Source organism: Pristis pectinata, chromosome 19, assembly GCF_009764475.1.
Source record: "Pristis pectinata isolate sPriPec2 chromosome 19, sPriPec2.1.pri, whole genome shotgun sequence".
In the NCBI taxonomy this organism is placed as follows: Eukaryota; Metazoa; Chordata; class Chondrichthyes; order Rhinopristiformes; family Pristidae; genus Pristis; species Pristis pectinata.
This window is the reverse complement of record NC_067423.1, coordinates 18,123,148-18,136,113: the sequence shown is the minus strand read 5'-3', so window position 1 is coordinate 18,136,113 and position 12,966 is coordinate 18,123,148. Positions and strand designations below refer to the sequence as shown.

Here is a 12,966-nt window from a genome sequence, read left to right as displayed (position 1 = left end):
GGCAAGGCTCTACCTTTATTTCTTGGAATGTGGGAGAATGAGGGGTGATCATGTAGAAGTGTTTAAGATCATGAGAAGCACAGATAAGGTGGATGGCAAGTCTTTTCCCCAGGTAAGGGAGTCCAAATCTTGGGGGCATAGGTTCAGGGTGAGAGGGGAAAGATTTAAAGGGGACCTGAGGAGAATATTTTTTAATGCAGAGGGTGGTGAGTACATGGAGTGAGATGCCGGGGGAAGAGTTTGAGGCAGATACAATAGTAAGGTTTAAGAAGCACATGGGTAGTTGAATGGAGGAGTGGGGCTCAGAGGGATGCAGGAAATTGGGATGAGCTGTGTGGGCACTGGTCAGTGTGGACTGGTTGGGCTGAATGGCCTCTATCCATGCTGCATTGCTCTGACTCCATGTCTCAAGAGTTGGAAAATTAATGGCTCCCAGACACACTTTCAGAGATGAAACATTCAGACTGAACAAAACAGATTATGCAGCAAACATTCAGCAGATGAGGGAGCATCTGTGGAGAGAGGAACAGATGTCAATCACCTCCCTGTTCCTCTCTCCACACATGCTGTCTGACCCACAGTATTTTCAGCATTTGTTTGTTTTCCAGAATTTACAACATTTTGCTTGTGGACTAACAGGTAAATGTTGGATATGTTTTCCCCTGCATTTAGCTGATGGAACTTGGAATGATGAATCCTGTGACCTGAAAATTGGATTTGTTTGTTTCTACAAACTGCGTGGCATTTAAACTCCAGATTCATCCACTCATCTGTTCCAGCTGTGGATTCAGTGCCTTGATTTCTTTGTAACTGCTCTTGCAGCCTGTACTCGCTTAGCTTCTGAGCCAATAATAAAGAGAATTGCATCTTGAGCTGTGTTTTGGTGCTGTGAGTCCAGTTTCTAGCAGCCTTCCTGTCCCACTGTTGCTTCCCCCCAACCTCTGCAATCAGTGCTGCACTGAGGAGAAGGCAGCACAGACTTTGCAAAATTAATTCTTTTCCTTTAGCTACACCTGGTGTTGGATCCTGGTTACTGCATGTGGGAGTGAATTGAAGGCTCTGGCAGGTACAGAGGGGATTTACTGGAATAGTTGCAGGGAAGGAGGTCTTACAATACTGTGGATGGGCTGGGAAGGATTATCTGGGCCCAGAAATTCCTTTGCACAACTGCAAGAAAACCTGTCTGTTTTAAAAGAAATCAACTCAAACTTGGGCAATTTGCAAATAATTCCAGACACATGTCTGGACATGATCTGACGGAACGCAAGCTTTGCCCAACTCTCCAGTCAATGTGCTGAGGGAAGACGGGGCCCTGGGAGTTGAGGAATTTCCTGAACCGATATTGAAAGTGAATGAGATGGTGGGAATAACTCAACATTAAACCACTCTGACCCACTTGGGTACATCCACTGAGCTGGCATTCAGTTCTCCAAAGTCAGTCAGTAAACTACATGACACTGCAGTCTACACACTTACTCCAGGGGCTGCCCACAGTACAGCCAGGATGTATCCTGCACAGCGTCCAGCCCAGGGGTTGCTTTCTGTACTGGCCGTGGATCAGCAGGCCACTGACAGTACACACCGAGGGGAGAGGATAGTCACTGTTACCTGCAGCACACAAGAAACAAACACCCAGCAGGTAGCCTGACTGGGCAGCTGTGTTCTCCACTGAACCACTCAGTGTCAGCGGCATCAGTGACACCGAGATATGTCCCGACAGGGAGTTAATACAAGTTTTATTTATTTCGGAGAAATGCTGGACTTGGTTGCTGAACCCTGATCAGAAGCAGGAATGAAATTGGAAGCAGGTTATGTAGCAACTTGGAGAGTGAGATTAGAAATGCAACTCATTGACCTAAACATGATATTTCCTCCCAGTGACATTACTGAAGATGCTCAGTTCTGAGTTTTTCCACTTCAAGTATTTGCTTTTCTTTCGGGAGCAGGGACCTGGGCAGATGTTCCTTGCTCAAGGTTATGGGGAGCAGTTGTACCAACCTCAACAGTAGATCAGTGTAGGATTCTGGTTTAAAATGTTTTCAGACTAACTTTCATTGCCCAGAAGTACATTGCTCTTTCATTTTCCTCAAATGGTGTTGAAGTGTGTTCAAAACAACACCTCATTACTTCAGTGGTTAGGTGACGTCTTCCAGCAAGAAGGACGAGGGTAGCAGGTGCACAGCAACCCCTCCCACAGCTTCTCCTCCAAGTTCTGTTTCCAAGTCAGGCTGAAGTGGGGTCTTTTTTCATCGTCACCAGGCTTACATCCTGGAACACCTGACCCAACAATGTGGGAACACCTTCATGACAAGAATGCAGCAGTTCAAGGCAATCTCTCCCCACCACCTTGTTCAGGGCAATAAGGGATGGACAACAAGTACGGGCCTTTCCAGAGACACCATAAATTCATCAACAGAAGTCAACCACAACAAAGTCTGAATTGGCCCAGTCACGCTCAGACCTTGGACTCCCCAACACAAGCCAACACTTTCAACCACTGTAACTGGCCCAAATCTCAAAGGAACACCAGCCTTGTGGAACTGTACGTCACCGGGTTGGGAGACTGCCGGGCACAGGAAGGACAACGATACACAGTATGGGAACACACACTGAACAAACACTGCTACAGGCTCCTACAGGAGCACCTGTGGTCATTTTGTCAGTTCCTTCATCCCAGAAACCAACCTAGTGAACCTTCTCTGCCCTCCTCCACTACAAGCAGATCCTTCCTCACACATGGAGCCCAAAACTGTACACGTACTCCAGGTGCACTTTCACCTGCACCCTGTAAAAGTGCAAAACTTCCCCAGTTACACTCCATCAACCTCGCAATAAAGGCCAACATCCCATCAGCTTCCCAAGTACTTACTGTACCTGCATGCTAACTCTGTGTTTCATCTACTCCACTCCCTGATCCTTTTGTGACACAATATTCAGTCGTCTCACTCTGTTCAAGTGATGTTTTGCTTGCTCATTCTTCCTTCCAAAGTGGATAACCTCACATTTTCCCACACCAGACTTCATCTGCTACCTCCTTGCCCACTCACCATGTCCCTTTGCAGGCTGTGTGCTCCCCACAACTTGCCAACCCACCTATCTTTGTACCATCAGCCAATCTGCTCAAGTCCCTCACACCCAGTCCCTTCATCCCAGTCCAAACTGTAGATTATAAATAGTTGAGACCCAGCATTGATCCCTGTGGCATTGCACTGGTTACTGAGTGCCAATCCAAAACTGACCCATTTATCCCAACCCCCCTTTCTGTCAGTTGGACATTTCTCTCTCCATGGCATCACATCTCCCCCAGGCCTGTGTCCTCTTACCTTGGGCACAAGAGTTTGGGGGGTTGGTGGGATGTGGATCGAAGTGATAGATCTGGTCAAGAGGCAGCTGTGTTACCGAGTGGGTCAGAGAAATATACACACACAACTCACATGTAACTAAACTCACCCTGGAAATCTTCACCTCCATAATAGCCCAGAGTGCCCACAGGTAGTGAGAGGCCAGGACATACTGTAAAATGCAATATGTTGCATTGTCAAAGACAACCTGTCACCGGTCCAAGAACACCTCCTCACACACTGACATTCTTTTTTGAAACAGACTGCTGCTTTTAAATCTGGCCTCACCACTGGCTCATCAACCATTAAGCCATCCCCAGGCTCACTCTGTGTGCACAGGCCTCAGTTACACAGGACTAGAGAGCAGCTCCAAGGATTCGGTGGCTTTTGCATCTTTACAATGTCTCTGTTAATAGTTAATGGTAAAGCACACAACAAAATCCCTCATGACAGGCTGTTCCAGAAGATGAAGGCACATGGATTCGATGGTGACTTGGTCGATTGGATTCAAAACTGTCTTAGCCATAGAAGACAGGATAGTGTGGATGGGTGTTATTCTGACAGGTGGTCTGTGTCCAGTTCAGTTGGAATCAGTGCTGGTATATTGATATAGATGCCTAAAAATGGCAGATGGAGTGTAGTCCAAACAAGTGTGAGGCATTGTTCTTTGGGAGGTCCAATGTCAGTGGAAAGTATACGGGACCCTGAGAAGCAATGATGTACAAAGGGATCTTGGGGTGCAATCTATAGCTCTCTCAAAGTGGCAGCACAACTTAATAGGATGCTGAAGAATGTGCAGGGCATGCTTGCCTTCATCCATCAGAGCAGTGATGTACAAGTTGGCAAGTCATGTGGCAGATGTGTAAAATTTTGTTTAGGCCGCATTTGGAACATTGTGTGTCGTTCCGGTTGCCAAATTACACAAGGGATGGGGAGGCTGTCAGGAGGGTGCAAAAGAAGTTCATCAGGAAGTTGCCCATAATACAGAGTATTATCTGTAAGGAGAGGTTGGAAAACTTGGATAGTTTTCTCTGGAAAGGAGGTTGAAGGTGATCTGATCGATGTATATAAAATATGAGACATGGATCGGGAAGAGAGCCAGAGCCTTTTTTCCCCCAGGGAGTAAATATCAAATACTCGAGGGCACAGCTTTAAGGTGAGAGGGGGACAAGTTTAAAGGAGAGTTAAATAGGCAAGTGCTTGCACAGAGAGTGGAAGGTGCCTGGGTAGTACAGCCAGGGGAGGTGGTGGAAGCACATGTGATCATAAAGATTAAGAGGCATTTAGACAGACCATGAACAGGCAGGAAATGGAGGGATACAGACCGTGGGCAGACAGATAGAATTAGTTTAGATTGGCATCATGGTCAGCACATACACTGGGTCTGTTCCTGTGCTGTACAGTTCCATGTTCTCTCTTGTCATTGCTAACTTCCTGTGTCCATCTCCCTGTCAAACTAGTTGAAATCCACCTCCACACAACCAAACCGCCCACAGGACATGGTTCACAAGTCCATGAGATGCACCCATCAGGCCTGTACTGTCCACCTCCCCCAGGAATCTAAAGCCCTCTCTCCTGCACCATCTCTCTGACCATGTATTTATCTGTGCTTTCCACCTGTTTCTATACTGACAGGCAGGAGTTTACCACCTGAGGTTCCTGTTCCTTTATCTCTTTCCCAGCTCTTCAAAGTTACCTTCAGGACCTCATCCCTTTTTCCATCGATGTCATTGGTACCGATATGGACCTCAACCTCTGACTGTTCACCTTCCCCTCCAGAACTGTCTGCGGACACTGTGATATCCTTAACCCTGGCACCAGGGGGCAGTCAACCATCCTGAACTACAATGCACCCACACACACACCCGGCTGCTCCCATAACTGGGGAATCCCCAATAACTACTGCTCCCTTGACCTTTCTCCTCCTCTGCACAGTTGAGCCACCCAGGGTTCCATGGTCTTGGCTCTGGATGCAGTTCCAAGGAAAACCTCTCCCTCATCAGTACTTGGAAAAGGGGTCTGGTTAGGGAGCAAGACATCCTCAAGTGTTTCCTGTACTCCCAGTGATGTGTGATCAGGGTTGGCTTCAGTTAGAATGCACTGAGGGAAGTGCCCACACTGTCATTTTACCCACTGCACATCACTGAACTGTCAGTCATCTCTTTTACATCTCTCTGGCAGATTAACTCCACAGATCAAGAATAAACACAAATCCTGAGATTACTCACTGCTTAATATGCTCTGAAGGAACATTAGTTCCCCATAAACTTGAAAAAAATCCCCCACTCCACCATTGGATGAGCAGTTCTCCGCATACCCTGAAGGAGGGTCCTGACCCGAAATATTGACGATCTGCTTTTCTCCACAGATGCTGCCTGTCCTGTTGAGTTCTTCCAGTATCATCGTGCTTTTCATTTAGATCCCAGCATCTGCAGCCCTTTGTTTCTCCTCTATCCTGGTCAGAATCCATCACTCAACCAGCACTAATAGAACAAATGGTCTGGGTGTTATCACGTTGGTGAACCTTTACATTTTCTGAACTGCCTTGAGGAATCGATGTTGTGAAAGGCACCACATAAATGCAAGTTCCTGTGTTTACCTGTGACAGGTCTGACAGTGCATTGACTAAACTGGAATAATTCGGATTTTCCTATATTCTTGCCTCAATGCATTTCCACAACCGAGAAACAAATATGTTTAGAGAATGTAAATAACTCAAGGTGCAGGAATCTAAGTGAAGAAAGATGTGAAGAGTGGATCAGCTCCAGGTCAGGGACATTACAAGCATCATCAACACCAAATCTTCACAACACTGCAGGGGAGAGGTGCAGTTCATTGAGCTGTGCTGCCTCACCACCAGTTAACCAGCAGGGGGCAACAAGAATTAGCTGGAGCAAATTGGAAATGTCAAACAAAAATTGGGTCTGTGGAAATGGCGCTTTCCCTCAGTAACTGGGAAGAACTTGGACATCAGGTGCAATGTGCTCTCGGGGCTGCTGTACTTGATGCAGGTGTGACCTGTCTCCTGCTCCTCTGCCTCAGTAATCACCTGGGCCATCCTCCGGTGCACCTGAGGGTCCAAGATGGAGCAAGTCCAATGGATCACTATTCACAAGTCCCCAGAGAATGAGAACAAAGGTGTAGCCCTGATCCTGAGGACCAGCTTAGTGAGGGGCTGCATCGGGCTGTGTGTGGACCCAAAGTACATGGGCACTAAGTGTTGGGGTTCCACCTGTCCCTGGTGTTGTGGAAGGTAGGTCTGACCCCGTTGCTGCACAATGTGCCAGTCAGCTGGACATTGCCACACTTCCTGTCCTTTGCGGGAGAATTCTTCCAAGTAAACACCTTTGACCACAAGTCTATCAGGCAGTGGTCAGCACAGAACATCCTGCAGACACTGCAGGACAGGGATTCTATAGATACTGTGGGGCAGTTCCCTGAGCAAACTGTCCAAATCATCTGGCAGAACGCCTCATCGCCAGAACTCACCAACAAGCACCAAGACCTCACTTGGCTAGCAGTGAGGGGGCCCCTCACACTCAGATCCTTCCTGTACAGGCGAAATACCATCCCCAATGCACGCTGCCCTCAGGATGGCTGTGTTGGGGAAGAAACAGTCACCCACCTCTTTGCAATCGGTGGATTTCTGAAGAGGGTGTGGAGAAAGATGCAAGGGCCTGTGTCCTGGTTCATCCCCAGCAGCTGCATGACAGAGGACTCTCTGATCTACGGGCTGTTCTCAGGGACATGCACTGAGACAGACATCAAATGTTGCTGGAAGATCATCAGGTTGGTGAAAGATACTTTGGTCTGCCCGAAAATTGTTGGTCTACCAGCACAGCAAGATGTCTGTAAGGAAATGCTAATGACTGGCACATTCCAGGCTGCAGGAGTATGTGCTGAGGGATGCAGCCAATGTAAAGGCTCTCACAGTCTAGGCTCCCTCTGCTACCATACATGGAGCAGCTGAGTTGGGTGGGGAAGCCCCTCAAATGTTGCAATGGTGGTATGGTTTAAAAAGAATGAGTTAACACTACTGAATGTACGGACCATGAATGTATAGAGTTTTGCACTGTTTATACTTTTATAATACTTGTTGTGAATAATGTTTATTTTTGAAATATAAAAAAAGTTAATCAGAAGTGGGTGTCTGGAGGAGGAAAAGTAACAAATTTTCACTCCTGAACAGCACGTGGGTCTGTCTCCAGCTCTGTATTTTTCTAATAAAGGTTATTACTGAGCGAAAGAGAATAGAGATGGTCAGATAAGAGAAAAGAGAGAGGGTAATAATTGAGAGAAAGAGGAACAGAGATGATGAGAGAGTGTGAAAGAGCAAGACAGACAGATACATAGAGACAGAGAATGAGAGAAAGACAGTGACAGAGACACAGAGACAGAGGAATAGTGAGAGAGAGTATTAGACAGAGACAGATGGAGATCGAGAGAGAAAGACAGAAGAGAGTGCAGTATATTCAGTGCTGCAGTTCATTGTGTTCATCTGCCTTTCGTTGCCATGGTGCCGGCTCACCAGCAGGTAACCAGCAGGGGGAGCCTGGAGCAGTAAATGAAAAGATGGCTGCATGCAGGTGAACAGCACCTTGCTCTTCTTCCTGCTCTGTTTTATTGAAGTGGTGATTACTGAGGGAAAGAGAACAAAGAGAGGTGCCCTGAGGGACAGGTTTGTGTGTGTTCTGAGGGACAAAAGGATCCAGTCAAAGCTGTTCAGCACACAACACCTGCATTGATTTAGTTTGTAGGACTGCGACTTCCATGAAGATGGATCAAATACCCCACAGAATTTCCTCCTTCACTGACAACAAATGTAACGGTAGCTCACAGTCAACAGACAACTACCAAAGGTTTGGTCAGATTCAGGGACCACATCATGTGAACACAAGGTGAACATCTGTGTTCCCAATGTACTCGCACTCATTCCTCACACAATTGTTCTTTTAGGGAATCCAAGTCTACACACAGCAGGGGGAAAGACACATGGCAGCAGCTGTAAATCTGAACACAAGGCACCAGGTGAGAGCACCGTTTCTCATGTGACACCGGCAGACAGATCTCTCGGAAGTCACAGAGAAGGAATCTGCAAACTTCCGACATCCTCATTCCTTCCTGTTCAACCCCTGAGCTTGGCCATTCCGATCCATTCCCCACTGGCCGAGCTTCAGAAGTGCATTCCATGCAGGCTGGTTAATGAGGGCATGAACTGTGACTGCAGTTTCCGTTTCTGAGTGAGCTGTGACAGTGGGACATGCTGCAATCTCACGTGGAGCTCACCGACACACATCCCTCTTCCTTCAACGCTGAGTCCTCGGAGGCACCACTGAGAGAAAACTCTGCCTCCCTGATGTCTCTCACTCACTCTGCAATTCAGTGAATCTGGGACAGAGGATCTCAGACTAGAGACGTTTCCTACTGCTGGAGTCATCCCCAACTGTCCTCATGTCCACAAATCCCCTTTTCCCACAGTGCTATTGCTGCTCCTGTTTCTCGCCTTTATTTATTTGTTCTTTATTCAGTTCCAGCAGTAATTTCCCTCTAAAGCTGACAGAACCAGCTGAACCTACCTGCCACATCACAGACGAGCAATGCACTCAGCACCAAATCCCACACCAGAATCATGTCTGCAGTGAGGTTTCTTCCCTCTGGCCTGAAGCACGAGGAAAGCATTCCTGGAGTCACAGAGTCATAGAGTCACACTGCATGGAAACAGGACCTTCGGCCCACCACGTGCATGCCAACCATCATGTACCCATCTGTACTAATCCCATTTTCCAGCACTTGACCTGTGGCCTTCTCTGCCTTGGTGATTTTATTGCTCATCTTGATATTTCTTACCTGCTGTGAGGGTCTCTGCCTCGACCACCCCCTCAGGCAGAGTGTTCCAGATTCCACCCACCCTCTGGGTGAAAGTATTCTTCTTCAGATCCCTGACAAATCTCTTACCCCTTGCCTTAAACCCATGCCCTCTGGGTTTAGACACCTCTACTGCAGGGAAACGTTTCTTCCTCTCTACCCTTTCTATTGCCCACATAATGTTTTACACCTCTATCAGGTCTGCCCTCAGCCTCCTCCACTCTGAGGAAAACAGCTCAGCCTATCCAGTCTCCTCATGTCTGAAGTGCTCCATCCCAGGGAACATCCTGGTGGATCTCCTCTGCACCCTCTCCAGTGTCATCACATCTTTCCTCCCGTGTGGTGACCAAAACTGCACATCGTACTCCAGCTGTGGTTAATGTTTTATAAAGTTGTGGCATAAACCCAAACTGGGCCTCAGTATCTTGGCTGTGGTGAGTAAATGCCATTTGATCGCTCTGTCAGCTTCCATCACTTAGCTGATGGCGGAGAGAAGACTGATTCAATACTTCAGCTCAACAAATTTTGTCAGAATTAAGAAAAATTGGAAATCAAAATAGGTTTTAATGGTGGGTATGTGGAGGGTCGGTGGAAGGCACTGCCTGCAGGGGTTGTGGGGGCAGATACATTAGGGAGAGTTAAGAGACTCTTAGATAGATTCATGAATGATAGAGAAATGGCGAGCCATGTGGGAGGGAAGGGTTAGATAGATAGCTGCCCCCCAAAAAATCACTACGCAAAAAAATGTATTTCACTGTGTGTTTCGATGTACACGTGACTAATAAAGATCTTAAAGATCTTAGAGCAGGATAAAATGTCGGCACAACATTGTGGGCTGAAGGGCCTGTACTGTGCTGCGATGTTCTGTGTTCTATGTTTTAAGTTGCACAGACTGGGCAATGGTGGAAAGATCAAAGAGAATGTCTGTGGAGAGTGAGAAGCAGGCGAATCTGAATTACACAGAAGGTGCTGGTGTAGATGGCAGAGGGCGGCGAGGCTTCATTACAGCAGATTCTGTCAGGAGGATGTGTACCTGCGTGTAAAGAAGGGTCAAGACAACAACAGAGAGTTAGAGCAAAGTGGAGGATGAAATGTCCAATGATCCATGTGGCGGAACCAGGCAACGTATGTTAATAAGTTCTGGATAATCACTACAAGGGCCTCATTCAATTCCCAATCACAGCTGACCTGACTGGAGGAGGTGTAAATGTAAAAAACACCAACTTCGATTACCCTACTTCAGCTGCCTTTCCCACCATGGGCCTCTCTCACTCTCCCTGCCTCCTTCCCACTTTCTCTCCCGTCAGAATCATCTGTGGTAGAGTGAAGTCCGGGTGAATCTGAATGACACAGACGGTGCTGGTGCTGCTGAGAGAGGGCGGGGAGCATTGACCACTGCTGACCTTTGTGGAGGATTTATTGTGCATCATTGTGACAGGGATGTAGGAAGGGTCCAGACCAGACTTGTTTTGTCACTTAGCACATCAAACATGGCCAAAGGCATATTTGCTCTGTCCATCAATAATTGGGATATTTGTGTACCCAGAGACCTCACACCACTAATTCTGGGTGTCTAGGGGTTTCTGTCCTCAGAAGCTTTCAGACCATCCATGTGAATTACTTTGTCTCAGAAAATGTGTTTGAATGTTCAGAGGCATCTTGTCAGTTACAGTGTGCTCCCATTGTGCAGATGTACTTCAATGGAACCATTTGTCAGCTCTCAAAACAGTGAAGTAAATGATGTCATTATGGCTACTGAACATGCATTCAAACACCTGCTGTTGTTCTTACAAGGATAAAACTTGATGTACTTTGAGTTTGATGAGATTCTCCCGAGTTTCTTCCAGGAGAGAATCTTCCACCAGGTCCCCTCCTAAATGTTTGCTGCAGCTCCAGTTTCCACGTGGTTCATTCACAGTCACAACAAGCAGGAAGCCACAGGAATGTCTTGTGAGCTCCAAGTGTGACTGTAGAATGTTGCACTGTAACTGAACACTGAGAAATGGAGGCTGCAGAAAACATTTATGATCCCATTGTGTGTTTATGATATTAGAGTTCAATCAATATTATCAACAAGAACAATTAGGATGTAATATTCAGGTGAATACTTCAAAAACAATAGGTCACTTGCACAGACCACTCACTCACTCATATACTTGCTCCCGTCTGTTTCCTCTACATCTCCCATCAAAGTTGATTCTTCCTGACACCTCTGGTCCATTTACCAACTTAGATAAGGTCCTTACCCTCCAGTTAGTGCTCCTGCTGCCTGGCAGAGAGCTCAGTAACTGGAAAACACAGATCAATGTGCAGCTGCATTTGTTACCTCATCACCTCAGCTCACTGGGAGACAGTCACTGAAGGAAATCAATTCATCACCTCACCTCTGATTCATTAGCCCATCATTTCCATACATTGAGAAGTATGTAAAGCCCTCTGAGGTAGAACATTCTAAAGATTCCCAACCCTCTGCCAGAGAAATTTCTCGGCACCCAAATCTAAAATGTTGACACCACCCAAGTTCTGGACTCTCCAGACTGAGGAAACAGCCTCTCAGTGTCCACCTCTCAGTCCCACTCAGAATCCTGGAACTCTCAATGAGATCACCTGCAATTTTTTCTAAATTCCAGTGAGTTTAGTCCAATTTTCCTCAATTCCTCTTCAATGGACACTTTTCTCATTCTGAAAATCCACCCAGTGAATCGATGCTGCACTGATTCCAAGGCAAGTATTTCCTGTCTTAGGTACGGAGAGCAAAACAACCCCCACAAATTCCAAATATGGCCTCACTGTAACCCTGTAGAATATCAGCGAGGCCTCCTTGCTTTTTTTCTCCAAAGCCCTTAAAATAACAGACAAGGTGCTATTTAACTTCATGATTGCTTGTTCCACCTGCAGGTAACTTTCTGCATCTGAACACCAACATTTACTGGAAGGTAAAGGGTAAGGACAACAAGTAAAAGGAATTCCTGGTGTCAAGGGATATTTGGGACTCAACAAAGAAAACAAGAGGAAGCATGTGGCAGGTGCAGAGACCTTAAAACAAGGGAGCTCCAGTGGGAGTACAGAATGGGAAGGAAGTATTCACAAAAGTAATTTGGAAGACAAATAGGAAGCACACAATAGCACCGGTTAGCACATTTAGGAAAATCCTGAAGCATTTTGTAAGTATATTGAGGGCAAGAGGGTGACCAGGGAGAGAGTAGGGCCTATGAGAGACCAAAGTGGCAATATGTGCATAGAACTTGAAGATGCAGGTGAGGTCTTCTCATCAGTTTTTACATTGTAGCTGGAGTATTCAAGGAGGGGCACAGTGAAATTACCATCAAAATAGAGGACGTCTTAAATGCCTTAGTGGGATTAAAGGTAGATGAATTATCAGTGCCCAATGAGCTTTATCCCTGACTGCTATGGGAGGTAAGGGAGGAGATTGCTGGGCTTCCCATAAAGATTTTAAATCTTTGCTGGCCACAGGTGAGGTGCCAGATGATTGGAGGATGGCAAATGTGGTTCCTTTATTCTAAAAGGACAAGATGGAGAAGGCAGGTAATTAAAAGCACCAATCTGTGTCTGATATCCAGTGTCAGTGGTAGGAAAGTTTTGAGGGACTGGATTAATCTACACTTGGAGAGGCAGAGGTTAATCAAACATTATCAGCTTTGTTAGGGGGAGGTCCTGTCTGACCAATTTGACTGAATCTTTTGAAGAGGTTTAGAGCACATTGATGTGGCCAGAGCTACTAATTTAGTCCATAGGGACC

At 46.6% G+C, this 12,966-nt stretch overlaps 2 protein-coding genes across 8 annotated transcripts in view; one reads left to right on the top strand and one right to left on the bottom strand.

Annotated features, from left to right (window-relative positions):
* Positions 1–872, top strand: part of LOC127580350 (alpha-N-acetylgalactosamine-specific lectin-like) — a 242,869-nt gene extending 241,997 nt beyond the window's left edge. For all 7 annotated transcript variants that reach the window (XM_052033688.1, XM_052033686.1, XM_052033687.1 and 4 more), the window contains one exon: positions 673–872. In XM_052033688.1, the coding sequence (XP_051889648.1) occupies positions 673–749 (77 nt within the window). In that variant the 3' untranslated portion in view covers positions 750–872. The remainder of the gene's footprint in view (positions 1–672) is intronic.
* Positions 1–12,966, bottom strand: part of chkb (choline kinase beta) — a 697,917-nt gene that overhangs the window by 267,049 nt on the left and 417,902 nt on the right. The gene's annotated exons all lie outside the window — the stretch shown is intronic.